The sequence below is a fragment of the Baudoinia panamericana genome (assembly GCF_000338955.1).
Source record: "Baudoinia panamericana UAMH 10762 unplaced genomic scaffold BAUCOscaffold_9, whole genome shotgun sequence".
Taxonomy (NCBI): domain Eukaryota; kingdom Fungi; phylum Ascomycota; class Dothideomycetes; order Mycosphaerellales; family Teratosphaeriaceae; genus Baudoinia; species Baudoinia panamericana.
Window position 1 is genome coordinate 955,014 of NW_006911265.1, and position 26,758 is coordinate 981,771.

At 54.2% G+C, this 26,758-nt stretch overlaps 13 protein-coding genes and 1 non-coding gene across 14 annotated transcripts; 6 read left to right on the forward strand and 8 right to left on the reverse strand.

The window, feature by feature from the left end:
• Positions 1–21: 21 nt before the first annotated feature.
• BAUCODRAFT_36042 (uncharacterized protein) lies at positions 22–2,472 on the reverse strand. The gene has a single exon (XM_007679897.1). It carries the CDS (start codon positions 2,081–2,083, stop codon positions 479–481), a length of 1,605 nt encoding a protein of 534 aa, XP_007678087.1. The 5' UTR covers positions 2,084–2,472; the 3' UTR covers positions 22–478.
• Positions 2,473–3,109: 637 nt separating this feature from the next.
• On the reverse strand, positions 3,110–5,466 carry BAUCODRAFT_560772 (uncharacterized protein). Its single transcript, XM_007680298.1, has 4 exons — positions 5,293–5,466; positions 3,667–5,158; positions 3,412–3,609; positions 3,110–3,364 (listed from the first exon to the last, which is right to left on the reverse strand). Exons 2-4 carry the CDS (start codon positions 4,977–4,979, stop codon positions 3,250–3,252), a joined length of 1,626 nt encoding a protein of 541 aa, XP_007678488.1. The 5' UTR covers positions 4,980–5,158; positions 5,293–5,466; the 3' UTR covers positions 3,110–3,249.
• Positions 5,467–6,456: 990 nt separating this feature from the next.
• Positions 6,457–8,010, forward strand: BAUCODRAFT_36045 (uncharacterized protein). Its single transcript, XM_007679898.1, has one exon. It carries the CDS (start codon positions 6,693–6,695, stop codon positions 7,983–7,985), a length of 1,293 nt encoding a protein of 430 aa, XP_007678088.1. The 5' UTR covers positions 6,457–6,692; the 3' UTR covers positions 7,986–8,010.
• Positions 7,999–11,995, reverse strand: BAUCODRAFT_124379 (uncharacterized protein; the record flags this gene model as incomplete). The annotated part of the gene is made up of 13 exons (XM_007680299.1): positions 7,999–8,104; positions 8,153–8,312; positions 8,362–8,588; positions 8,709–8,736; positions 8,788–9,028; positions 9,097–9,122; positions 9,183–9,312; positions 9,371–9,372; positions 9,423–9,724; positions 9,797–9,868; positions 9,919–11,204; positions 11,363–11,393; positions 11,442–11,995. The coding sequence occupies 13 exons, from the start codon at positions 11,993–11,995 to the stop codon at positions 7,999–8,001; spliced, it is 3,165 nt and encodes a 1,054-aa protein (XP_007678489.1).
• A 629-nt stretch (positions 11,996–12,624) lies between these two features.
• Positions 12,625–13,299, reverse strand: BAUCODRAFT_56498 (uncharacterized protein; the record flags this gene model as incomplete). Its single annotated transcript, XM_007679953.1, has 2 exons — positions 12,625–13,113; positions 13,171–13,299. Coding segments are annotated over 2 exons (618 nt in total), but the record flags the coding sequence as incomplete, so codon positions are not given.
• A 275-nt stretch (positions 13,300–13,574) lies between these two features.
• On the forward strand, positions 13,575–14,061 carry BAUCODRAFT_25902 (uncharacterized protein; the record flags this gene model as incomplete). Its single annotated transcript, XM_007679777.1, has 2 exons — positions 13,575–13,749; positions 13,826–14,061. 2 exons carry the CDS (start codon positions 13,575–13,577, stop codon positions 14,059–14,061), a joined length of 411 nt encoding a protein of 136 aa, XP_007677967.1.
• A 177-nt stretch (positions 14,062–14,238) lies between these two features.
• On the forward strand, positions 14,239–14,599 carry BAUCODRAFT_561561 (uncharacterized protein). Its single transcript, XM_007680300.1, has one exon. It carries the CDS (start codon positions 14,358–14,360, stop codon positions 14,553–14,555), a length of 198 nt encoding a protein of 65 aa, XP_007678490.1. The 5' UTR covers positions 14,239–14,357; the 3' UTR covers positions 14,556–14,599.
• Positions 14,600–15,035: 436 nt separating this feature from the next.
• On the forward strand, positions 15,036–16,640 carry BAUCODRAFT_561594 (uncharacterized protein). The gene is made up of 5 exons (XM_007680301.1): positions 15,036–15,235; positions 15,286–15,675; positions 15,732–15,765; positions 15,827–15,935; positions 15,983–16,640. Exons 1-5 carry the CDS (start codon positions 15,142–15,144, stop codon positions 16,289–16,291), a joined length of 936 nt encoding a protein of 311 aa, XP_007678491.1. The 5' UTR covers positions 15,036–15,141; the 3' UTR covers positions 16,292–16,640.
• Positions 16,641–17,970: 1,330 nt separating this feature from the next.
• BAUCODRAFT_36047 (uncharacterized protein) lies at positions 17,971–20,080 on the reverse strand. The gene has a single exon (XM_007679899.1). It carries the CDS (start codon positions 19,986–19,988, stop codon positions 18,303–18,305), a length of 1,686 nt encoding a protein of 561 aa, XP_007678089.1. The 5' UTR covers positions 19,989–20,080; the 3' UTR covers positions 17,971–18,302.
• A 236-nt stretch (positions 20,081–20,316) lies between these two features.
• BAUCODRAFT_74055 (uncharacterized protein) lies at positions 20,317–21,163 on the forward strand (the record flags this gene model as incomplete). The annotated part of the gene is made up of 2 exons (XM_007680031.1): positions 20,317–20,631; positions 20,699–21,163. 2 exons carry the CDS (start codon positions 20,317–20,319, stop codon positions 21,161–21,163), a joined length of 780 nt encoding a protein of 259 aa, XP_007678221.1.
• Positions 21,164–21,450: 287 nt separating this feature from the next.
• BAUCODRAFT_561989 (uncharacterized protein) lies at positions 21,451–24,807 on the reverse strand. Its single transcript, XM_007680302.1, has one exon. The coding sequence runs from the start codon at positions 24,496–24,498 to the stop codon at positions 21,778–21,780; it is 2,721 nt and encodes a 906-aa protein (XP_007678492.1). The 5' UTR covers positions 24,499–24,807; the 3' UTR covers positions 21,451–21,777.
• On the forward strand, positions 24,808–25,588 carry BAUCODRAFT_561553 (uncharacterized protein). The gene is made up of 2 exons (XM_007680303.1): positions 24,808–25,435; positions 25,488–25,588. The coding sequence occupies exon 1, from the start codon at positions 25,117–25,119 to the stop codon at positions 25,390–25,392; it is 276 nt and encodes a 91-aa protein (XP_007678493.1). The 5' UTR covers positions 24,808–25,116; the 3' UTR covers positions 25,393–25,435; positions 25,488–25,588.
• Positions 25,329–25,429, reverse strand: BAUCODRAFT_t26. Its single transcript has one exon. It is a non-coding gene; the product is annotated as a tRNA-Ala (tRNA).
• A 14-nt stretch (positions 25,589–25,602) lies between the features above and the next one.
• Positions 25,603–26,719, reverse strand: BAUCODRAFT_93299 (uncharacterized protein). Its single transcript, XM_007680053.1, has 3 exons — positions 26,581–26,719; positions 26,182–26,354; positions 25,603–26,103 (listed from the first exon to the last, which is right to left on the reverse strand). The coding sequence occupies exons 1-3, from the start codon at positions 26,625–26,627 to the stop codon at positions 25,847–25,849; spliced, it is 477 nt and encodes a 158-aa protein (XP_007678243.1). The 5' UTR covers positions 26,628–26,719; the 3' UTR covers positions 25,603–25,846.
• Between the last annotated feature and the right edge of the window lie 39 nt (positions 26,720–26,758).

Sequence of the window (26,758 nt, forward strand, 5' to 3'; positions counted from 1 at the left end):
CGAATCAGCACATTGGCATTTCGTGTGCCCTGGCTCATGCTGGAAACGAGTCTCAGGCGGCGTCGTTGACGGCGACAAGGCTGAGGAGCACAAGTACTACCGCTACGGAGGCATGTGGAAAAACAAACACGAGGCTGTCAGCGCCAAAAAGTCGAAGCCTGTGAATAAGCAACGGGATGGTCCTCATGCCGCTCGCGCTGCCAGCCAGGACCGTCAATCTGAGCGAAGTGAGCGCGAGGGTAGCGAGAGAGATCATTCAGACTCCGGACCGAGCGAAGTTGGCTAGTGACAGTTGCGATGATGCTACTCGATACTCTAAACTAGATGGTCGCTTAATCTTGCAGAGACGCTCCAACTTATTCAACCACATGGTTCTAAACACACGCTATCGCTTCAACGCAATTGAGGGAATGCCTCAAGTCATACATGCCCGCTTCGCTGCAACGCTTATCAAACAATCATACTCACAAATCTCCGTTTAGAAGCAAAAGACCACACCGTGCATATCCCCGCCCGCTTGTCTCGCTTCCTGCTGCTTTGCTTCCGATTGCGCCCTCGGTACGGTTGCAGCCGTTGAGACGCGTTTCTCTGTCAGGGTGATGGACTTGGATAGCTCCAAGTGCGCGAGACTCGTGTCGACGGGCTCGATGAGGTCAGTCTGTTCACAAAGAACAGACCTTGATGTCGTTGGCGAAGATTGGGACACCGAAGCGGATTGCGAGTTTTGCGAATTCGTCCGCTGTAAACTGGCGTTCGTACCGGTAGACGGTTTGGAGAAGTCGTGCGACTTGTAGCTCGGAGGCTTAAGCTCCCACTCCTCAAGTAGCTCCATTCGCCAATTGATCTTGACCCGGCGACCGTTGCAGATGAGCACATCACTTGCACGTATAGCTTCGGCAAGCAGAATGGGCATGCAGCGACGCGTATATCGTTGGATCTGTACGGCCGTACGTGGGTGTGGAGGCCGCCACTTGCCGTCGGTTGTGAAGTTTTCCGGAGCAGTGGCATACAGAACCTCTGCAGAGTACGTTGTTGCAACGCTTGACGAGGTCGTTTGGCGCAACATACCTGGTCTGATTCTTGGTTCATCATGCTGCTGTGCCGGGGCATGCGGAGTGGCGAAATCTTCCCTCATCACGGCCAGATCGAGCTCGTCCTCCTCTCGCGCTGTGTTGGCCATGGGCTCGCTTGGCACATCTTCGGTTGTAGCCCGTTCCAACCCTGGTCTCGCAGTTTGCGCACCCTGCTGAGCGAAAGCAGGGTACATGTTGCGCAAGATGCGCTCCTGCTCTGCAAGTAGCTCGGGGTCGGTTAGGTTGCCGGTCACTTCAGGACGCCGCCGTTGCCTCCTGCGCGGAACCGTGCTCTGCCTCGGAACGGTACGCTCGTCAATCGCGTGTGCGATGTCAATGCCAGCACTGACGGCATTGATGAAGGCATGGATACGGTCTTCGGAGGAGTCTGCCAGCAAGATTTGGTCCGTCTCAATTCGTAGGCGCAGTATGTGCTGCCGCACTGCTTGGAAAAGATCAGGATCCTTTTGCCATGCCTTTTTGCGGGCTGCAGACGGGATGAGATGGGCCAGTCTCGTTTGCGGAATGAGGACAGTGTGCTGTGAGTCTGTCGCCATCCCTACTTCGGCGTGCTGTAGAGTGTAGCTTCGAAGAAGCCTGCCAGCGCCGCCATCCTTTACCCGGTACACGCTGAGCATCGTGCCGCGAACCACAGCATATACGTCTCGCCATTCGCTTTCTGAAACTGGGTGGAGCGGATTGATCGATTCCAGCTGGAGTAAGAACTTCATCTCGCAGTTGACAGAGCATGTGTACTTGGGAAGCCGCTCACGGCGCTCTTCCGGATGACTAGAGGGTACAAACCCCTGCCGCACAGCTATGTTGTACGCTGGTGGATTGTCATTCGCCGGCGAGCAGAGCGTTTGAAAGGCGTTGTAATGGCTCGTTGCTCGCCGTGATGTGCGTGGCGCTGGCACATTGTGTGACGGCGCTGTGGATACAGCAACCTCGGGCTCCGGTCGATTGGGCGCAAAACCCAGCAAGTGGACAGTGGATGGTGCCATGGCCATAGCTGTTCGGTGTGTCTTCGCCTCCCTGACCCGTTGCGACAATCACACGATTTCCTTCTCAAGTTGTTAAGATGGAGTATCTGTCTCCTCCGCCAGCCAGCTCCAGTGTGCCTTGAGGTCTTGAATTAATAAGTGTTGTGATGCAGCCCTGTAACTCACACAAGCAATGGAGAGGAGAGCAACTGATATCGTGTGAGCACTTCTGAAGAGAAGCAAACACCTGGGGTAAGAGGGGCCGAGCGGGCCTTAGTGTCTACCGAACGATCGAGCCTTTCAACGGTTCCGCCTCGGTCCTGCAGCAGCCACGCGCGGTATGTAGCTTTGTCCTTGGCGTGGGCGGTCAAGAAAACGAAGAGCGTGGTCCTCGTGCGATATTGGATGCTGGACTTCAATGGGCAGAATCGTCATGAAAGGAAAGGGAGGCGTTCAACCAACGTATACGGTTATGATCGTTAGCCAGAACTGTGGGAGCCCAACCTTGGTTCTTCCCAAGATCGCGGCTCGAATAGAACCGTGAGCATGTCCGAGCTTGCTGCTCGAGCCTCGAACCGCCACATGGCGTCGATAGCCCGTGCGCTAACCCACTATGATCAGCGACCGCGCCGCGCCTCGCCAGATTGGCAAACTCTCGGCTGAATTCGTAGTCACACCTCGCCTAGGGGCAGCACTTGACTGCTATGTACACAATTCTGTCTGCAGGGACAAGGTGCGTCTGGGTATCTGTTCCCATTTGCCCAGAGCTCAGATAGACCCTGATCGTCGCTAAGTAAGCGTCTGGCTTGAGAACTCAGCTGGAAGCATGAAAGGGCCGTGCGTGAAAGGGTATCATTTGGCAGAGCCACCACAGCAAATATCTGCTCCCTCACAGACAGAGCAGCAAACTGCATGTTGTCGAAGTGCCCTTACGAGGTGCACTCGCTGGTCTCGCCTTCAAGATTGCGAGCCGCCGTAACTCCTCGTGCCACGAGGGGCGTTCGTCAGTAATGCCATGTTCACATCGCACCAGCGACTGGCCTGGAATCCGCCAACCGCACCATTTCGCCAGAAAACGCCATTCCCCTCGTCATCGGAAAGCCACAGAATGCATCGATACACCGCGCGGCTTCGTTGCTAACAGCATCGTCCACAAATCTTGAAGCTGCAGGCACAGAGCCGCCCAAACTCGGTTATTGCACCGTCCTGCGCCTACGTTGCTTGCCAATTCCTTCCAAACGCTGTGACAAAACTTCACGCAGAGCAGGATCTTCCTTGTCCTTGTCCATATGGTGGACTCTCACATGCCTATGTGCGATGTCAGCAGCGACCATGATATATTGGGATCGGCGTACCTTTGTAAGTTGTCTGGTCTCGGATACCGATGTTCCTTGTCTTGACAGAAAGGGCACACATAGCCGGGGCTGTTGTGCACAAGCTCGTGGCGTAGCATCTCGTTCTTCCGCTTGAAGCCTTTGCCGCCTTCTCCACGTGGACAACCTGCTCTCGGACAGTAGTGCGGGCGTTCTGAGCTGTGGACATTCTTGTGCGAACTACGCTTCCTGTCAGTACACTGTGCGCTAATTTATGGCTCTCATCGGAAATCGTACGTTAGAAGATACTGAGTCTGGAATGGCGCAGCGTTGCAGCCGGGATAGTCACAGTTAAAGCCTGGATTGATGACGACAGCGCTCATCGGCATGCCAGGGGGAGGTGGAAGTATTGGCACAGGCCGGGGCGTACTCTCTAGTGACGTTCCATGCTCTATCGGCGTAGTGTGACTGGTGCTGTAGCCATCACCACTCGAAGTTGCATGCCCTTGGCTTTCGCCAGAAGACGATACTGATGGTAGCGATACTGGCGGGAAGCTGTGGTTTCGACTGTCGACAACGGACGATCTTCTGCGTTGGGCAAAGTACGCTTGCAGTGGACGCTGTTGTGTTGGTGATCCATACGTGCCGGCGGCGAAATCGCTGATGGTGCTCGTTGGTGACCGAGGGTTGTAGGCATATTGGTTCACGGGTGATGTCTGTGCGCTACCTTGGGAATGATGGTAGTGCAGCCGTGGCGACTCGCCAGCCATCGATCCTACAGAATTCGAATGCTGGTGATGGGAAGTCTGTGCGCGCAGCTCTTGACTCGCAGCGGCTTCGGCAAGTTGGTTGAGCTGACCAGTAAACTGCTGAAAAGATGGCAATTTGGTAGGAGACAAGGTCTGCTCGCTGTCATGCATTGACCTACTACGCTGCACAACGGGTAGCGTGTCTCGATCTTCGTGCGAGAGAGCAATTACGTGCTTACTGAGATTGGGTGATGTCGCCAAAGAGTCCGAATTAGTTGGCAATATAGATGCGGGTGGTTCTGGAACTGGAGCCGTTTGCAGTCTGAGTGGAGATCGTACCCTTGGTTGCGAGTCTGCATCTTGCGATATCGTCTCCTCTACGGTTTCTTGAGCTGAGTCGACTCTCAAGGTCGAAGGCGGTGGCTTGATGTGAGTCTCAGGGCGGTCAGAAGACGCAGCTTTGGCTACCTGTAAAGCCCTCGCAGCCAGCTGGGCGTCCGCGCTATCGTAACGCTCTCCAGACGCTCCGTTGCTCGCTGTCGTCATTGTCGTAAAATCACCTTGAGGTTTAGCGGCCCTCATAGGATGCACGCTGTCCATAGGCTCACTATCGGTCGAACCGTAACCGGTCGCACTTTCTGGCAAATCGTGGTATATATCTGTATGAATTCGCACAAGATCGGGACAATTCGAGCTCAGACCGGCAACAATCACGGCCTGCCCGGGGTCTCGTTCGCGCGGAATTGAACGGTCGCTCTGTTCCGAGGGCGAACCGACAAGAGGATCAGCTTGAGGGTCAGAGGCTGGCTGTACAAGAGCCTCGTTCGTAAAGATGAGCTCTTCGCCGTCGTCCAGAATCATACAGGCAACCCGTACGGCTGCGATTGAACGCCAGTGACGCTTGCAGGAGCCCGGGAACTTGACGTTGACGAGAAGCTCATCGATTGGCGACGGTTGCCGTCACATACAGGTGGTCTTCAGGCATGGATACTCGAAGTGGCTATCAGTGGTTGGGCTGTTCACTGCTGCTGCAATCAGGACTGTCCCCCACGTTAGCACAAGATCTGTCTGGAGTGCGCAGCGGTGAGTGCGCATTGCATAGTCGCAATGGTAATTTCACGGCACGAGAGCGCTTGTAGTAATAAGCATATCGTTGTCAGAGGTTACCACTCACCCGAACAACATGTACTCGACAACCGTATGAGCTGTAAGGCGGAATGACCGTCAAAGTTCGCCAGTCGGCTTCAAATCATCCGTCCATCCGGTACAACAGCTACGTGGGATATCAATTGGCGATAGTGTTGATGCTTTAGTCGGCGTGCGCAACGTGCTTGGCTGGTCGAATAGAGACCCTGTCAACCTGATTTCGGGTGAGGCTTTGGGCCAGATCGTGCAGATCCCAGCTGTCAGGCGTGGAGGCTGAGCCGCTGACGATCCCTTCCGCTATCGCGCAACACTGTCGAAGCTCGGACCGTGTCGTGTCGCACAGAAAGAAGATCAGTTCGAGAGTGCTGAGAATGGGTGGCTCACAACAACGTGCGGCGGCTTATCGTTTCGCTCCGGGAAATATGCTGCGCCCACTCTCACTCGAAGCTCGATCCTGAGTTGCAATGCACTTGACCCCGCTTCCAGGCCGGTTGTGGAGGAAGAGCCGCAGACAGACAGAATCCTTTGAAACTTGGGTGTATACCGGCCAATCAGCTATGGGGCCGCAGAGACCGACGGATTCGAGACTACATCTGCGTCTTGAAGTGTGCAATGTGCGTTTGATTCTGTTAATACAATCTTCTGAACGGTGGGCCGCTGAGAAACTGCCCAGGAACACCCAGGCCGGAAAGTTTGACTGCACGGGACAGGGCGGCGACCACAACGACCATAACCGCACTGGCCGATGCTGAGCTCCAACCAGGTGCTGGAGGACTCACGGCTCGCGGCTGTGTGTTCAGACGTCGTAGAGTGTTGACGCGCAAATGGGTTCCGGCTCGTCCCAATCCGTCGCGAGGTTCTGAGCGCTGTGCGTATCGATGGGTTCCCTCGGTTGCTCTCGTCGCGTCTGTGCGTTTGGAGTGACGTCGATGCTCCATATGCACATGTGTATACAGCACAGGACATGCACATTACCATACTCCTTACAGCAACAATCCCTAAACACTTTGTTCGACCATTAATTATTGACAGGAAGATACTTCGCGCTGGGACGTGTAGTACAAATTCGTGCCAATACAGATCGTGCATCTGTCCTGCATATGAGTGGTCCGCTACTAAAATTCCTAAAGCCATACGAATCCAGTCGCGCATTCTTCGCGGTTTACCCAATAGCGACCAGGATACGATCGACGTCTTCTCGTACGCTCGGTTTCTATGGTGCTTTCCACGTTGGTGGAAGGTGTCGCGGCATTTCGGCAATGAAGCGGAAGGCGTCCCCCAGCAAGACCTCAACGCCAGCCAAGAGGCAACGGGCGGAGATTCCAGAGTACCATCTCTCACCGTCAGTGAAGGAAGTGGACGGCAGTACCCAGTGGCCTGCGCCGAGGACCCAGCTCGAACGTGCTCGTCAAGTTATCAGGGAAAGGCATGGCTACGACACAACCTTACACCAATCAGGCCGCTAACAATCTCTTCAGCGCCGAAGCGAAGAGGAATGTACTCATTGTACCAGACAAGGATGCAGACGGCTTAAGCTCTGGCGCCATTCTTCGGCATACCCTGGTGTTATTGGGTCTTCCAAAGAACCACATCCATGTGCACTTACTATCAAAAGGCAACACTGTCCATAGCGAACCAGAACGTGAACTGATGAGAGCCTACGACCCAGCGTATATCTTCGTTATCGATCACGGCTCCCGCCCTGGGCCGCCGGTCGTGGCTTCCGCCGGAACCATCTCATTCATTATCGACCATCATTATGCCACAGAGAGCGACTTTCCCGACCGATCGGAGCACGTGACAGCATGCCACTCGCCTCCTGTAGCAACCTCGTCACTACTTACGTACGAGATTTGCCGGCCACTGCATCCGGGGGTGCAAGATAGATGTGATTGGCTATGCATCGTAGGGACTCACGGCGACTTAGGCAACACCCTGAAGTGGGAAGCCCCATTCCCGGACATGTCGCAGGCATTAAAGAAATACACGAAGAAGGTCCTAAACGATGTTGTATCCCTTGTCAATGCACCAAGACGGACAGCAACTTACGATGTCTTGTCCGCGTGGACGGCATTGTGCGAGACAAACGATCCGGCTTCCGTGCTCAAGAATCCGCGACTGCTAAGCGCACGGAGTGAGGTCAATGCTGAAGTTGAGCGCTGTACCCACGCTGCGCCCAAATTCAGCCCCGATGGCAAGGTCGCAGTTTTTCGAATCCGCAGTGAGGCGCAAGTACATCCGGTTATAGCGACGAGGTGGGCGGGCCACCTGACCAGCAAAGCTTTAGAGATAGTGCTTGTGGCAAACGAAGGCTATCTGCCAGGAAAGGTTAACTTTTCATGTCGGATTCCGCGATGCGCAAGGGGTCGTGATCCTCCAATATCGATCATCGAGCGGCTACGATATTACGCCAGCCTTAGAAGCCTCGACGGTGTTGAGGACAACCATGGGCAGAGCGAACATGAGCAGTCGCGACCATTACTCGAGCGGCTGGGTAACGACTTCGCTCGCGGTCATGTACAAGCGTCAGGTGGTATTGTGGGTGCGGAGGAGTTCGAGGAGCTCATGCGGCTGATGCGCATCGGAGAGAAGCCGCCGAAGAAAGAAGGAGCTGAGGACTCTCCTAAAAAGGCCAGCAAGAAGGCTGGTATCGATCCCGGCCAAACTAACACCTTAAAAGGCTACTTCAAGAAGGCTAGCGCGACTTCGATAGCATCCTAAACAAGATATCTACCTAGTCGGCCTTGCCTTTTCCAGTTCCTGCGGCGTCATTGTCAGCATCAGACTGCTCCTTGCTGTGAAACGTAAAATCAATCGTCCCAACGAGAGCCTTGACGTGCCTAGCGATCGTCAGCAGAGTGTTATAAACAGATGCTATCCGAACTCGCCTCGCTAGCTGGTCGAAGTCATCATTGATTGCCTGTGCACAGACTTGCAGAACCGCAAAGGCCGAGTACTCCGGTTCCGCAATGTGTCTTACGCTGAGCAGGTCGGGGTTGATGTTGTCGAGGTGCTTCACCAGCTTGTAAGATTCAGGCATTTGGAGGTCTACAATAATTAGCAAAACCGCTAGCCGCGGCGAATGAGACATACTGACATGGCGGCAGTGGCTGCCCGTTCGTCAAGGCAGACGACAGTAGAGAAAGCACGGACGTGATTTGGTGCGAGGTTGTATTGGTTGCAGCCAGCAGTTTTCGAAAGTCGGTGGACCATTGCGATGGAGCAGCGCCGTCCTTGTGATGGCTGTTATGCAGTGAGAATTCCGTGGAAGCATAATTGATCAGCGCAAGATGTTGCAACATATGTTGGCATGTTTCAATGAGTCTGTAAAACGGGTTAGTCACCGAAGCTCTTCCGACCACTTGCAGCATGGCCGAGGGCGCTGCGCTTGCTGTGCAAGGCAACATAATGTACACCGCACTCTCGCATCAGCAGTCGACTCACCCCTCATACTCCTCTATCGGGAACCGGCCTGGCACTAGGTCAGCTACATAATTGTTGGCTTACGAGGCGCAGCTCATACCTCCAATGCGGACCTGGAATTTTGAAAAGGCGGCGTTCGTTCGCAGATTTGTCAATAGCGACAGGAGCTTTGAAACCACTGTGTCGAAAGCTTCATTCAGTTGATAAGCGTGCGTTCCTTTCACTTTAACGTCGCCATCAGTTCCTCTGATTCTGCTCGTTAATGTTTCCCTGACAACAGAGTAGAAGTTGGCGAGCAAGTATAGGGCAGCGCCAAGGTCTTTCCTCATCTCGGATGTCTCCTGTATGGTGATGATTGATGAATTAGCTATGCTTAGAAGAGCGTAAAGCACTTGTCGGGCGCACTCACCGATACTGGGTACGGGAATATGGTCCCTGTGATCGTTGGGTCAGCATTGAATCGTCGTGGACCACTCCCGCCGCAGGGACACTGACAGAAAAAGGCCACAAACAAGCCACCCAGTATCGTAGCAAGTCGATAGGGCGCGAGAACGTATGTCGGATAGACTGGCTGTCCGGACGACAAGGACGCTGCGACGCCGATTTTCTGGACTTGAAGCTCGTACTGTGATATTACGTTAATGAGGCAGACCCTCGTTCGCTGCCACAAAGTATCAACGTACACCTGCAGCCCGGTCAGCATTGGTGAAAATATCGCAGACGCTGGAAGCTCACCAATGATGAGCACAGCTGTTACTAAGCTGAGAATGCTAACAACAATGAATTTTGGGAATTTCAGGATGAAGTAGAAGGCCAGCCCCGTCCATAGCCAGAGGAAGATAAGCACACCTGGTGCGTGTCCCACGACAATGTACCATATGATATAGGTGCCCACCATGGCAATAGCTGTCCCAAGCGCGCGAAGAGCATAGTTGAACGTGCTCTGACCGGACGTGCGGGACATCGAGATCGCCACAATGACCATTGCCCACAGTAATCGCTGCCGTAAGAACCAAGCTTGTGTCTTCTCAAGGTAACTAGGATTGTTAGGTACGAGGGTCAGCAATGTCTCGGTATGATTCAATGGTACTATACAGACGTTTGCTCACCAGATGATGCCTACGGTGAGTGTAGCACAAGCTACTCTGAAGCCAAAAGCTGAGGCGTCGCTCCGCAAGAAACTCCACAAGCAGTCAGTATAGGTTGGTACGGAAGCATGAGGTTGACACACATTGGTATTTTGCGGAGCGTTTCTCCGAACCGCTCAAGTGCGTTTTGCGGTGGGAGGTGCTCAGGATCCTTCCGTCTCTCGAACTCTTCGCCGAGATCGACGGCTTCTACACCTCCGCTGTTCATTTCTTCAAGATAGTGACCGTCGTTGTTCCGGTCCTCTCGGCCGAAGATAGCTCTGAACCATTCGTACAAGGTCTTGGATCCTGGGAAGATGAGCTTAAGATGCTTAAGGGCGCCCTCCTGTTTGCGCTTGTCGGCCCACAATACCAAGTCCAACACTGCGCAACCGGTGCGATAGAGCAGATACTCTAAGTACAGCGTGAAGAACAGCTGTCTCTGGTAGCGCTCCCTCTTATGCTCGTCACGAATGAAATGCTTCTCTGGGGCGACGAACGTCGACTCCATGAAGTCCGCTGGTAGTTCGATGTCGTGCTCCTGGCACCACTCCTTCAATGTGAGCTTCTTAGAATGATAGAATTCTTCAACCTTCTTCTGATACGCGGATGCGAAGCCTGGCGAGCCTGGGACAGGTTGTTCGCCAGCGCTCTCCTCATCCGGCTTCTTCTTGGGCGGCTTGACAAGCTCTAACGTAATTAGGACATGCATCATGGCTGCTTCGATCGCTTTAGTAGTACGGGCAAAGGGCTCGTGTAGCTGCTTCATCAAAAAGTGCATGCTGTCTATGTGGCGATGCCGCGCCTTTTCTTCTTGCTCGTTATCACTTTCTTCGCTCCAATGGTACTTGATCGCTGTTCGCTGCAATAGGTCAACGCTGGCGGTGAGACCCATCACTGGAACGAAGATTCTCCGAAGCAGACCCCAAAGCTCGGTCAGATCGTGGGATTCTAGCTTGCCGATGGCGAACTCACGCTTAGCTGGCATTACATCGGCATGCAGTTTCGTATGCAGATCGATGAGCTTGCCGAACGCCTCCTTAACACCGATTGTTGCGGGCGTAGTAAGTGGTCCAGCATGCTGGCCGTCCTTCTTCTGGCGTTTCTTTATGTGCTCGTTGTTTCCTTGCGCCTCCTCACGTTCACGTCGCATCCGGCCGGGATCAGCCTCCTCCAAGCTGTGCATTGCGGCTGTGTGAGCCTTCAGCACTCCTGCGTAACACATCAAGTACCCCGTCATCTCCTTGAAGACGACTGTACGGGAGCTGGTAGGAAACACAAAGAAGTGAACACCCGTAGCCAGTGCGAACCCCGTAAGGAAGGCTTCGAGCAGACTCTTCATAAAACTGATGGCGGATAGCATTGTCGGGAACTGCACGCCGTTCGTCATCTGCGAGGTATGGTAAGTCGACAATCGAGATACAGCGCGGACGGAGATGCATAAAGAGGTACGCACGCAGCGCAGGTAGCCGTTCGACTATAGTGCGTGAGACGGTACAGGCAGGGCGGAGCACAATGTTGTAGCATTGAAATCACTGACAAACTTACGGATACGTTGATGAAGATCGAGTAGATAATGCTGCGAGACGATCAGTAATGAGCAGTGTATCGCTTGAGCAAGACATACGCTGGGAATTGGAATTGCGGTCTTGACGCTTTAACAACGTTTACCACATAAGTCTGAAACACGAGCCAGATCGCAAGCACCGCGCTGCTCGAGGAGTTATAAGCCGCAAGAGGGCGGCCATTGGGAGTGGTGTGCAGCCTGGCCTGGGTTGCACAGTACAAAGCCAATAGATTCACCGCAGCCGCTAGGCATACGGTGAACACGTTCAGCAACATCGTCTGTATGAACTTCCCACGCGGCATGATGCAGAAGCCCAGTACCGAAGCAATTGCCACGAGGTACCCAAGCGTCCCGAAATGATTCGCCCATGTAGTGGATTGAAACGCCGCCAGTGCAATTGTTGGCGGCAACGAGCCTTTGAACATCAACGAGACTGTCATAAAGTCCAGGCCGACTTTGTCCCATAGTTGCTTCGCCTTTGAGGCCTTCTTGCCGTCCTCTGCCGGTGCGGATGATCTTGATGGCTGATCTGGGACGTCTTTCGGCTTCGGAGTAGTCTTCTCAGCATCGTCAGCGCTGCTGCTCGCGGACTGCGAGCTTGCCTGAGCCTGCATCGTGCGATGAACCGGTTAGCAAGGGACCAAGACCACTGATGAAGGAAGGATCATGATTTCAAATAAGTTGGTTCAGAGTATGCGGAGAAGTTGTTCAGCAGTAACATCTGCGTTCACCTCGAGCATTATACGGAGGTCTGAACGGCTGAGCGCGCACATTGCCACTTCACACGACCTCAAGGTTCTCGCGCTACGCTTTCGGGTCCGGATCGTCCGCAAGCATACTGCTCGTTACCGGGAACATTGAAGTCACCGAAACGCGTTGCTTACGAAGATTGTGGCAGGCTTAGCGCAAAGTCTAATCATCCTGCATGCGCCCTCCGCGCCATCAAATGATCGAGGTCGCTGGTGACACTGTTGATGCGTTGGAGGACGGACGAACCTAGCCGTAAATGCGTCGATGGGGCATACGTGATGCGCACTGTATGTAATATGTATGCTCATGTCGAAATCGTACTATCGTTTCCAAGTGAGGCCAACCCATGTATACCAGCAACGCCATCGCTAAACCGACGTAAAAGAGATCAGCACTTGATCTCTCATATCCACAGAAGCGAAACCACGACGATTAGAGACAGCAACCAGGGTGCCGCAGACGGTGAGCTTGCTGTGGCCCATCCTTTCTGCACCGACGTCGATACAAAATTAGGCCCACAATCTATGTCGACCTGCTGAGCTGCAGCAGTGTAATCCTCGCTCAGAGGGACGCTCTTGTTGCTCGCAGCCGAAGCGAAAATCGACATGGTGTTTTGCAAGCAGGTATTGCATGTTGGTCGCGTCCCGGCCGGTAGTTGTACGCCCAGCGGAAGGTAATATACGTAGCTGCCGGAAGGCGCAGACTGATTTAGCACGGCATCGGCGAAGCAATAGCTACCCGTTGTGTCCGTCAAGCAGCCAGCATGGTAGAGAGGCGCGTAACCAAGGAAGCCGTTAAAGGCTTGCACGACCATTGGATTTTGCAGTGCCAAGTCCGCACCGCAATTGCTCTGGAGTTGTATTTGCTGCGCGAACCAAGACATCGTGGCAGAACAAGCGGTGAAGTTCACATTGCAGGTCGCGTCTAAAACTTGGCTTAAGCGGACAAGAGACCGTTCGGCGGCGAAGAACCCACTGGAAGTCTGGACGAACGGTTTGTCAGTCGTATCTCTTATCAATGACAGACGTGTTATTCGTACCTGAAGCAACAGTGAGAGCGGCAGACAGCTGGTAAAAGTATCGTTGTTCAGGAAGCCACGGAAGAAGTTCGGACAGCTCGAAGCGGTGAAGTTGTTACCTAAAGTGGAATCGAATGGATGTGGCAGGGTACTCGAACTTGATGAGGTTGCGGTTGCGATGCCATTGGCTGCACTGGTTGTCGGAGAACTCTGGCCTGCGCTCGTGGAAGCGGCAGTTGGTGATGTCGACAGAGTCTCTTGCCTTGGCAATAGCCACTGTGGTTTGGCAGGCGGCTCGCTTCGGTCAAACAAAAGCCCTGTCGTCTCTTCCCACCGCTTCGCGATGATCACATCATTTGCGACCGTGCTTTGGCAGAAAATCAACAGCCCAAGAAGGGCGGCGGTAACGGTCTGCGTCACCGACCATGTCCGCGGCGTCACTCGTGGTATCCTTGGCCGTCCAACATGAGAACGTTGTTGTCCTTTTGCTGTTACCGTCTCAACGCATACTGCGTCAGATGTTCGGTCTCTACCAGATACCTGGTATTGTCGTTCGCGATATGGCGACACAGCAGGGCTGCCGAGCCTTGGGATCTGCCCGTAAGTGTGGGACAAGCATGTGCGTTGTGCTGTCATCGCAACAGCTCGTGTTGTGCTCGCATCTGTTGCATGGCAGCTGTGGCCGCTATCCAGCTTTGCGACTATCGTCCTCGGCAGAAGCGATGCTTCAAAGACTGCGCAAAAGCCGTCCGTCGCGCGCTGATCAACAAGTCTAGAATGCAGCGCCAACAAAAATCCCAGGGCGGTAGCGGGCCGGGGTCGATCGTCTTGTGCCTGTCGATCGAACAACGTGGCGAGTCGAGCGCGCTTGTGATCGACAACGGAGAGGGCAAAGCAGGTTTGCTAAAATAATCGCACCTGTGTAAGAAATTAATATGTTCAATGGGCCGTGTCTTCAAGTATTCAAAAGATAGCAGTGCGTTCGACGAGAAAGCTCAACGGCACGGCAGGCGTGAATAGCTCAGCCGTAAGCGGTAAAACCCTTGAACAAATCAATAGCATCCGAAGACTTAGCGCACCACCGTGCAGACGCCACAAGGCGGTATGGATCTATTAGCAATTTAGCAGCCCATCCCGCAGACACTCCATCTGTCCAGCAATCCTTGGTGGCTGCATGATGGATCGTGGCATTGGGCGGTCCCCCCTGCATGCCGCACGCTGGCAATAGGAGCGAAGAGCGCAATATGTTGTGCTGCAACGTCTTACCACATGTGCTCTGCGAGCGAAGATGTCACACGAGGCCCCTAAATGGCTGCATGAACATGCCGGAGCTCCGAGTTCAATGTTCGGGGGGGAAGCCGTTCCAGGAACGGATATCGCTTTTGGTGGTTCTATCGAATAACTAGACTGGTCTTTACGGAGCGCGGGCCAGCCGTTGATATATATCTCCTCGCCTCAACATCGCCGTTCGCATTGTCTTCGCTGCTGGCCATGCTACACTCGAGTTATGCCCTTGTTGATTATTTGTGCAACATCAGGAGTAGGCAAAATCTGGTGAAATGGGCCTCGTCGCGGTCGTGGATTGGCATCTGGGGACGTGGGAGGCCAATTAAGCTTCTGCCGTAGCCACGACCAGGCTAATGAACTATTGACGCATTGGAGGGAGCGGGAAGTATTCAGCCCAGAAGCCACGCAATTTTGGTGGTGCCAATCCGGTGGCGGGGTACGGAGTATTGAGCGAATAGGCGGGGGAGCACCGCCGACGGACGACACATCCATCAGGAGGGTCTTAGCAGGTACAGTAGATCTTCAAAATGTGATTACTCATCGTGGAGATGCACGCCACCCACCACGTTTGACAACCTCGGGTTGTCGCAATGCTGGCCCTGTAGAAGAGCACCCACGATTGAACAGCCGACGATATGCGTGAAATACATAAACTCGCCGTGCTCCTCCAGACTCTGACTTCCACATGACCGGAAGTTGGTAGGGATGGCTGCACGCAAGCCGGTCGCAATCGTCGTTGGGGCAAGTAGGGGTATTGGAAGACAAGTCGCGATCGACTTGGCCAAGAATGGCTATATTGGTAGGTCGGCCGTGTGCTACTGACTCTATCCGCTTATCGGAAGTCGACAGTCATAGTTGGGGCGAAGACGACATCGGACGCCACCAAGTGTATACCGTTTCCGCCGGACCCGAACTCCCAAGCCAGCACTATCAACACGGTCGCCCGGGAGATAACAGAGGCCAACGGGGAAGCGCTAGCACTGCCGGTAGATACACGGAACACCGAGAGTGTCTTTCAGATGGTTACGTCGGTCATGGACAAATATGGCAGGCTGGATGTCCTGGTATACAACTCCGGTGCCATATGGTGGGCGAGCGTGGAGAAGACACCAATGAAGCGCTTCCGTCTGATGCAAGAAGTTAATGTCCACGGACTGTACGCTTCGGTGCAAGCCACGTTGCCGCACTTCTACCGCAACGGCAGCAATGGCAAGGGACGGATCGTGGTCATCAGTCCGCGTACGTTTTGTCCAGCATGCTGTCCGTGTCTGGCTAACAGCGGCGTCGCTTGGCAGCAATATACAGCAGGTTTCTTCGAGGAAAGACCGGGTACGCTCCTGACACCCACTTCGCGGTGACGGTAGTTCCAATACGCTGACAGTGTTCGAAGCTACGCTATAGGCAAATGGGGAATGAGTGCCCTTACTATGGGCCTTGGTATTGACTTTGAGCGTGAAGGCCGCGCCGATATGACAATCACGAGCTTGTGGCCAGCTGCAGTAAGTCTGAGAGTCCGCATTGGGCCGAAGTGGCTGACTGGTAGCAGGCAATTGAGTCGGCGGCGACACAGAACCCGCAGACAGATCGATCGCAGCTTCGCAAACCAAGTATTTTCTCGGATGCGATCTTGGCCATCCTAAGGGCGCCGCCGGCGGCCGTCAATGGCAAGTGTTTACTCGATGAAGACCTTCTGCGCGAGCATGAAGGCATGACCGACTTTACAAAGTACGCTCTGGTTGCTGGATCGACTCCCCGGCGGATTATGCCGGCTCAGTTTCCTGATCTATCTGTTACTGAACAAGGCGACGAGGGGACTAGGATGGACAGCACCCTTTTGCGGACAGCCAAGCTGTAAGTTCGCATCGCTACCAAGCCTGCCAATTGATAATGGCAATGGCAGTCCGTTCAGTCTTTCACGGATGATGATCGTCAATTCCTGCATTTCTGCGTGGCGTGATTGGTACGTTCCAGACGCGCAATAACACACGCCTCCCTGCCAATCACCAGGCACGCATCATGGCTGCGGTCTTCTACACTCCCCATCAGCGTACTGTCCATGGGATACTGCTCTCTTATGATTAATCGCTGATTTACGAGTCCAACTGTTCCACTCGCTCGATTTCGGCTGTTGCGTGGCTGCCTGAAGCAATTCGAGTCTGCGTGGGAGAGTTATTGTTCGGTTTGTGCACGCTGGCGATCTCCGTCCGTTAGCGAGCGATGGCTCGATCGCACGAGATGGCCTTCTTGGCCTTCTTACTCCTAGGCTCCCTCAGTGCCCAGACTGCTGGGGTCACTACAGTAACAACCTTTAGCTTAGGTGTGTCGGCGACATATCAACCGACTGCAACGTGGACGCCCGGCCAGGCTGTCTGCGCAGCGGGTAGTGCTCAGTCTAGCGGTCCTGCCGGCTACTACGGTGGCGGTGCACGCAGACGGCTACACAGACGCAGTCGTGTACTGTCACCGGGCCCACCAACACAGCTACGGCTACCACGACGGCCGTCATGACGTTCATCAGCGCTTCCGGGACAGCAACGGTTGTGTCCACCTGCTATGTCACAAGCGGCGGCATCTCCGTGTGCGGGACTGTAAGCTTGAGCAGCTCAATATCCAGCTCGACAACGACGCTGAGCAGCTCCAGCAGTAACACGATCATATCAGGCAGCAGTTCTTCGTCCTCCAGCAGTATCCCTTCGTCCAGCAGCATCTCTTCTTCCAGCAGCATACCTTCATCCAGCAGCATACCTTCTTCCGGCAGCATATCTTCTTCCAGCAGTATATCTTCATCCAGCAGCGTTTCATCTTCGTCCAGCGTGACTACCAACAGTTTTTCGATTTCCTACAGCACCGCCAGCAGCAGCAGCACGTCAAGCTCAGCCGCTGCAGCTACCTCACAAAGCTTGGCTTGCAACAACACGCAGCAACAATATACATACACCGATCCTTCCACAGGCAGCCAGTATCTGGTACAATGCAACATAACCTACTCCGGCGGCATCTGCCAGCAGCAGACCGAGCCCAATATGGCAGCTTGCGTTTCAGACTGCTCCAATAATCCGGCTTGCGAAGGAGTGGGCTTCGATTCAATAACGAACACTTGCTACGAGTATTGCAGTGAACAGGCAGGCAGCGGAATATACAATCCAAACGTACAATTCGCTGACGTCCAGAAACGCGCTGTTGTAGTAAACGGGGTGACGTACACGTATCAAGTGACGACTTCACATACTACGTTCTCTTCTACGCTCCCAACAACGACTACCACCACGACAACGACACCGACAACGACGACCACTACTACCACTATTCCGACGACGACAACCACCACTACAACAACGACGACGACAACCACAACCACGACAACGACTACAACCACGACTCCGACCACGACTACAACGACCACTACCACGCCGACGCCGTCCACAACATCGAGTAGCACGGTAACACCGACAACAACCACAACCACAACTACAACGCCAATGACGACAAATACTACAACCACTACTCCAACAACTACAACGACCACGACGACTTCGAGCAGCTCATCGCTTTCAACTTGTCCAGTCCCGACAACGGTCACGTACACGTTCGTTCCACATGCGAGCACGGTTACGATAACGATGGTTGGGAGCTTATGCGACGATGCTGTCTGACTGCTGGATTGGCTTGGTGGAGCACACACTAGTGTAGCGATTGCATTAACAGCGCGGTGAATAGCACGGCAAGGTTTCGAGTTCAGTAGCAAAGGGCGTGATCGAATTGTGACATGATGCATAATGTGGAACGTTCCCCACTATCCCTCAGGCTTCCCTTGAAGAAGTGGACTGCTTTAATTCGGTCACTGCTCGTCCGCTGCCGCCTCGTGCCTACCCATGGCTCTGGGTTGCTCGCAGAGTTGGACCTCTGCCTATCCTCCCTGTAATGGGGCGCAGGAAGCCATCATTGTGCACAGCTCCCACCATCTCTGACAGCTCATCGGCTTCCTCTGAAGAGCCTAGTTCTGGACTTTCAGCGGCCTCGTCTAGCTTGTCGGCATCAGCATCAACAGCCGTGCCATCTGCACCATTATTGTTCTCCATCTCAATGCCGGACTCCCTTGAACCCTCAAATTCGGCGATCTGCTGGGTGGAAAGTCCGTGCTTTCGCTTCAAATGCTCTCGCCATCTCCACGATTTGTCCAGGTTGCGATTAGGACAGTTTCCGAAAGGGCAGAACGCGGCCATATCATCGTCATCGTCGCTATCTTCGTCTGACAGTGGCGGCACCATGTCTGGCTTGTATACCGTCACCTCATCACGCGCCATACCGGCCGCAGTCTCAGCCATGACCCGAAAAGTCATGCCCTCTCCGAACAGCGATGCACATCGTCGTGCCGTGCGCTCGACAACGGACTTGTCCCATCCGACAAGTGCCGCCATGCCTAGCACTTCGCTCCAGTCACGGAGACCTAGGTCACTCTTCGCTACGCCTACTGATCGGCGGCGTTTGTCACCATCTGGCGCGCCTTGCTCCGTCTCCTCGTCCATATTGGGAGGATCATCCGTAGCGCTGCCATCAGACGCCTCTACCTCACTCAGCGCGGATGAGGCGCGGCGCTTGCGAGAGCGGCCTCTTGCAGCAGGCGTCTGAGAACGCGTGTTTGAGCGAGAAGCAGATGGCTTGGACCGCGAGCGAGACTTCAATGTAGACGTCTGATTTCGATGCCCTGCGCGGCTTTTCTGCAGGCCGAGAAGCAGATCGTCGAACTTTGCGATGATGTGGCGGATGGTGGGTTTCAAAATGGCACGAGCTTCGTCATCATCCTCTAAGAAATGAGGTGTGTCTGACGCGGGTAGAGCTTGAGCAAACGTTGCCGGTTTCGCTTCGTCCGTGTCCGTCCCTTCTTCCGCCTGTAGCTGAGAAGAGCCGGACACTGTAGGGAGCGAGCCAACATCAACACGATGCGGCCTTTCTGGACCACTGGCCCACGATCTCTGTCTAAAGCGCTGCTTGGCCTGCTTTAGCATAATCGCCAGAAGCTCCTCCTCCAGGTCGCCACTAGGACGCCATGGCTGAGCCTTTCGGTACGTCTGGTCATCGTCATTCAGCAACGCATCACTGCCAAAGTCCTCGCCCTTTCTCGGTACGTCCTCCGCCGGCAGTGGCCATGCCGTCCAACGTTGATCTGGCAGCCACGGTAGCTTACCATTCTCATCGCGGCTAATCCAGCGCTGCTTGCTTTCCCATGGCTTGGTAGCGGCCGCAAGCTGCGGGTCTCGTAGACGAGCCTTGAGTGAGTGGACATTGTATAGATGCGTGGCCAGATCGTTCGCGCGTTGTTGGTCGAGAGATGCGGCGAGATTTCGCTCCTCAGCTGTGTACTTCAACCACGTGCTTGTGGGACCAGTAAAGCTGTTCTCGCGGTTGGCTTGGTCGTCTTCAACCGCCTGGTCGGTGCGTTCATCCTGCTCGCCATCATTGCGTGACATATCACTATCGGTCTCTCGGGGGCCTGGTGAACCAGATTCGGCACCATCATCAGGCTCACTTCCATCACCCGCAGTCGAGGACATCGCTGTAGCCGACCCGTCGTTCACGGCGGCCTCGTAACATCGTTCTTGCCCAGCTGTACATGTCACCTGTGTTACGCTGGAGCAGTCACAAACCAGAGACGCAGAAGTGAAGCATTTCACACGCCCTTGCCATTCTCGGCGTAGCGCGACCCTTGTTTTGGCAGGCACTCTTCTTCCCGAATTAACGGAGTCTGCGCCTGCGTTTCTACTTGCGCCGCACTACTCAACAACATCATCCGTCATAGTTGAATTGTGAGCTTTACGGGGTGCAAACAGTGTACACTCGCTCTTAGAATCCGCGAACTACCCACCAACACCCTCCATCAGCATGGCAGAAGTCGCACAAGGCGGTCCCGTGCCTCCACCCACCACCTCTTCTGAGCCGGTTCCGCTCGACACGATCCCCATCGACCCCGTGGACGGCATTACCGACGCCACCAACGGCACGGCGACCAACGGCCACCACGATGAGGAGAAGGTGGTAACCGTCTTCGACGACCCGTCCAACTTCAACGTCAAGCACGCTCTGCAAAACACCTGGACCCTCTGGTTCACCAAGCCACCATCAGGCAAGCAAGACTGGAACGAGCTGCTCAAGGAAGTCATCAGCTTCGACAGTGTGGAAGAATTCTGGGGTATCTACGTAAGTCTACCCATTCGGACCCTCACACCCACCTTCCCTCACTAACCCGCTCCTTCCACACTCACAGAACAACATCACACCAGCGTCGGAACTCGCCCAAAAGTCCGATTACCACCTCTTCAAAGCCGGCGTGCGCCCGGAATGGGAGGACCCGCAGAACAAGCACGGCGGCCGCTGGGCCTACACCTTCCGCACCGGCAATAAGGCCTCCGACGACGTCTGGCTGCATATCATGCTCGCCGCCGTCGGCGAGACTCTCGAGGAGGAGAACGACAACGAGGTCATGGGTGTCGTTGTCAACATCCGCAAGGGTTTCTGGAGGGTGGGGTTGTGGACGAGGACGGCAGGACAGGCGCCGAAGAAGGGTGGTGATGAGGGTGACAAAGAGGCGGGCAAGAAGAGGTTGGAGAGGATTGGGAGGAGGTTCAAGGAGGTGCTGGGCTTGCCGGACACGGAGGCAGTTGAGTTCAGTGGGCATGCTGACTCGGCGCATGCGGGCAGTAGTCGGGCTAAGGCCAAGTTCACCGTCTGAACCGTGGAGTGCGAGACGTGTGAGTCTTCTATGAAGCTTCAAATGCCCGCTGCATTGATCGCTTGAGGCATCATATGGATCTCTTTAAGCATGGCGTTGGAGGAGCTAACTGCTGATGAACGTTACGAGAAAGGTTGCAAAGGATGCAGAGACAAGGGCGTGGAACATGTGGCCGCCTGGGAGGAATGGCATCAACAGCAAACCGAGATACTCTGACATCTTACCACTGCACAAGGTACGTTATTGGCTGTCAGTAAGCCGCAAGCTGATCGCTAATACTGTGTGACACAGTACGGTAACAGTAAAGAGATCATCTGTAGACGATGTACGATAGCCTTTGACGCCCTGTACTATCTATCGCGTGTACTAGCATGATTCAGCATCCATGAAAAAGCTTTTCCGTTTGTACACTCGGTAACGCCTCGCTGCAACCTGCGCCAGGATGACGCTACCTCCCGGTCGTGGCCTTTAGATTTTCACAAGCAGAGGCTGCTGACCACAAAGCCACGCTGTCGCCAGCGTACATACCTTTGCATCTTCCTCGCGACTCGGCTCTTCTGGTATCCTGCGGAAACCACACCGTAACGAAGTATTCCGGTTCCATTCCGACCCTCTCACTCCACCGGTATGCCCTCGTACTCCGCATACCCCAACGCAAGGTTCATATTCTGCAGACACTGCGTCGCGGCACCCTTCAACAGGTTATCAATCGTCACGTTAATCACGACCCTCTTGCCACCCGAATGCACCGCAAACCCACCAATCTCAACCCCATGCTTACCCGCAATCGATTTGACCAGCGGAGATTCACCCCTTACAGTAACGAGCTTCTCCCCGTGATATCGGTCTTGGTACAGGTTGCGCACATCCCGCGACGTCATCTCATGCGCTAAGGGGAGTGAGATGGTATGGTGAATGCCCGCAAACCACACGGCAACGTGAGGAATGAAGGCTACTTCGGTACCGAGTTGAGCGCTGATTTCGCGTTCGTGGATGTGGTCGGTTAATGAGTAGGGGATTAGATTGTCGGTAAGATTCTGAACGTTGTTCTTCGGAGATGGCTTCGTGCCGGCGCCGGAGTAGCCAGAGACGCCGAAGACGGTCGGATGTGCCGGCGAGGGTGCGAGGTGCGGGAGTAGAGGGGCAATACCGAGTTGTGCGGCGGTGGCGTAGCACCCTGGGTTCGAGACGCGGGTGGATGATGCGATCTTGCTCCTCTGTACAAGCTCCGGGAGGCCATATGTCCAGGACGGTGTGAAGCGGTAATCAGCGGACAAGTCAATGACGAGAGCTTCCTTGTGCCCGCTCTCGTCAACGGCGTCGACGTACGGTTTGCAGACGCCATTAGGCAGGGCCATCACCCAGCAGTCAATCTCCTGCTTTTCCGCCATCCGTCGGACGTCATCAGGAGAGAGGTTCTCGTAAATGATCTCTTTCTTCTCGTAGCCCTTGAGCCTCTTGCCAGCGAGCTCACGAGAGGAGACGTGGCAGAGATCCATGTTCGGGTGGCGGTTGAGGAGGTCGATTAATGCTTGGCCGGTGTAGCCGCGCGCACCGATCAGAGCGATCTTGGACGGGTATTCCTTCTCGCTGTTCTTGATGCCAAGGGGTGGGTTGGGGTTGGTAGTGGCGTAGCCTCGCCGCGGCGTGGCGTCGGCTTTAGAGGGTATGATCGGTCTTCGTGCGCTTGTGGAGAAGGCTCTTGCTTGCATTGGCTGAGCGCCTGGTCTGTTGCCCATCAATCGTTCGGCACCCGCCCGTATCCGCTCTGCCGCAGCGGCGGCCCTGTGTAGTTGCGATTCAAGGTTGATATCGCCGAACATCTGTCGGCCGTGTTGTACGAACTCGGACATGAGCTCGCGCACCTCTTCCGGCGACTCGATGCCATACCAGAACAGCACCTCGCCACGTCGTGCAATGGAGCCATCAGCCTTCTCTGAAAACCACGTCAAGTTCTCGTCGTCTTGCTTCACGGTCCACGCTAGCTTCGGGAAGTCCCGCTTGAGATTCTGGAAGACGTTGTCGGCAATGTTTGAGAGCCAGGCCGAGCGCGACATCGTCAGCGTCGCAAGGTGAGCAAGCGCGCTTGAAGATCCGGAACTTGGTGGCAGGACAATAGCTAGAGCCTCCATGTTCTCGTCGTAGTACGCTCGGAACGGACGGTCTTTCAATGTTTCAAGATACCTTTCCACGACAGCACCGGCATCCAGGCCCTCGCGATCACGCACGAGCGTCTTCTTTAGCATTGACAATCTCTCAGCGTCCAATTCGGACAACGATTCGGCCTGCCGTAACTTGGTGCCGCGTCTGATAAGAGTGCCTGCGCCTGAATGTGTGAAGAGCTCTCTCTCAAGGCTCTCCGGATGTATGATGGCAACTGAAGAGCTGCGCGGTAAGTCGTCCAGCAACGTCTTGATGTCCCGTATCTTACTCCGCGTACCGTGTATAACCCAAGGTTTCTTCATGTATTCGTCGTACTCTTCGTCAAGGTTGATTGCCTCGACGAGCTTGCCGGTCTCCTTGTCGTGAATACCGCCCTTCTCCGACAAGTACACAATCTTCAATGGGACCAGTGCGCGCGCGAGCTCTGCAGCAGCTTTATCCGCATTGACGTTCAGAACTTGACCGTCCTCGCTCTCCGCCATGCACGTAAGGACAGGGATGTAGCCGTCCGCAATTGCGGCTTTAATCGGAGCGACATTGACCTGGTTGACTTCTCCAACAAGCTGGTAGATCTCCTTGTCTTTGTAATCCGCCATCAGCACACCTGATGTTATGGGCCGTGCCCTCACACCCCACGATTCGAGTGCCTCTGCCAACTTCAGGTTCTCCTCGAGGAAAAGCTTCCGCGCCACACCAAGCGTCTTTCCGTCGGTGATTCGAATGCCTTCTTGGTACGCGGGCTCAACTCCTGCCTCTTCAAGCAGTTTATTGAGTTGTGGTCCTGCTCCGTGAATGATTACTGGGAACAGGCCCATTTGGTTGAGGTTGCGCAGACTGGCGCATAGAACGTCGAGGTAGTCTGTCAGGATCGCACCTCCCACTTTAATCACGGCAAACTGCTGTGAGGAGACCGAGGTGAATTGCGCCAGGTATTGCTGAACCTCACGCTTGCTGCCGATGTTATTGAGCACGTTGATAACCGCACTTCGGGCTGATCCATCATCGTAGCGTGAGCTCGCGAAGCCTCGAGTGACATGGCGGCGCTGTCTCTTCGGCGACGAGACTGACCGCTGGCTGGGGACAAGCAGAGTACTACATGCTCGCGTGCTGAGCTTCTGAGTGACGGAGTAACTGGCGACCTGCCGCAGCAGCGGACGCCCGAGTGATTGCATTGTGCCGTTGATAGTCTAATAGTCCATGCGGCAGCTCAGCAAATCAAATGGCTGAGCTCGCAAATATCAAGCCCTACTGTGTTCCCTGCAGGTGTTGGGTGTATTTTCTGTGCAAAAAGTTCGCGAAGGAAAGCTTCTCCCGCAGATATGACCTCGACCCACAGCCCCCGCAAAATGGCGCTGGCCGTTATCGCAAGGCGGGCAAGTCTTCTTTGATATAAGTTCTATTTTGCCACGAGAAAACTGGTACGGCACTCATATGTTGTAAGTTTATTTGAATTTGGCACGATCAATGCATTCGGCGTGGAGACATCTGTTACTCCTCACTCCGAACGTGCCAAGCCACGATCTGATTCGCGCTATCGACTCCAGTCGCCGGTAGTTTCCGTCATACGCCTCGCTGCTCAGTAGATGTACGTACGTCTCATTTGGGAGTGGGAAGGAACGGACGACTTTAGCGATGCCAGTACAGGCTTTGGTGAGATTGGAGATCGATGGTTCCACGCTCATCGTTGTGGTGCTCCCGGGTGCTATATAGATACGTGTTCGATAAAAAGTGTTCGTTCGGTGACAAAAATCATCGAAGTTGGTGTCCTCATTCTCAGGTTATATACTTAAATGCCTACGTCTCATTGTTTGCTTGAATCACCCATTGTTGCGATCACTTTGCACAATTTTGTGTTGGTCAAAGAGGTGCGGAAAAGACTCTTCCTTTGCAGTGAGATGATGTTTCTGTCCCCAGATTTCGCCCAGTCGTGCTACAACGTCACTTCCACCACTTCTGATGCTACAAAGGAGCAAAATCGAAGTCTTTGGAAACACCAAAAATGTGGACGAACCCGGAGTCGAACCGGGAACCTTCTCCAACTTAGATACATCCAGGAAAGCAGATGAATGCTAAGAAGATGTCATACCGCTAGACCATACGCCCTTCGTTGTCAGTCATTTGAAATCTTCACATATATATTCGCTGATGTTCGATAACAAAGATACCGACGTACACCCGACCTCGAGTATCGGAATATCTCTCAACCGCAAAGGACCGGTAAACGGCTCTAGATTACAGCTGCGAAGGCGAGTGCTGGGAAATCAGGAAACTATGTAGCAGAGCTTGTTCGATCCTGCTGCGTTGATGGCAAATACTACCACATATAAATACCCCCACTTTGGACCAGTCGGACCGTCTGTATAATGAGCTTCGTGTACAGGTGACCGACCGTCTCTTGGCCACTGGATGCATGCAGAGCCCCCAGCATCCATTGACGCCTCACATACATCAGTGCAAATGGCCGTGTCGGTGATGATACCAGCGTGCTGCAGGGTTACGCCGACTCCACAGGAAAATGCTTTACTCAACATCACCCTTGTTACCGAATTCTTCACCCTCAACAAGATCTGGAATCTCTTCGTCATCATCGTCGCCTTTCTTGCCCTCCTCGCCTTCGCCACCCTTCTGTAACGATTGGTATGATTCGGCCAGCTTCCGTAGCGAGGCTAAGCTGTCCGGGCCAAGCTGGTTCAAGATACCAGGTACAAGCTCGGTAAGTTCCTTGTCCTCTCCGTTGCCGTATAACGCGAAGGTGTTGGAAGGAACGGATGCGTGAACTGCAGGACCATTTGTCAGTCGCAAATCTCATTAAGCAAGCCACGTGCCTTGGTTCGATAGACCAAAACAAGACTGACCTTTCGGCGCACTGAAGTGGATAACGTTGCCATCACTCTTGAACATGTTGACCTCCTCGATGCCCGTAATGGGTTGTACGTTCATCTTCTTCAGCGTTGTTTGCAGCTTCTTGTCGTCTGTGCCCGAGCTCTTGTGCACCTTCTTCACTTTCCTTCGTGGTGTACCTTTGCCGCTGAATGATCGTCAGCCTTCTCCGTCTCTAATACAGCATTACGTCAAGCGTGGAGTGGCTTCATGTGCATTGGCGGAGCGTTACGCATTGAGAGGCTGTCTCGATGCGAGAAGATGCATATATAGTAGAGATTGTGCTTACCCTGTGATCAAATTAGCACTGCGATCTCAATATCCCAACAGCGCAACCTTCTGCTTGCAGCTGCTTCACTTTCCAAGCGAACGTACCAATACGCACCGCATTTTGCATGCGTGCCAGCTTCTCGTGATCCATCTCCGCTCGATTTCGATCCGCCGCTCAACGTTCGGAAGTCCGTGTACAGAGGGTCTTGAATTGAAGTACGGCGCTTCAGTCAATACGAAGAAGTGGCAGTAAGATCATCAACACAACCACTTCCCGTCGTT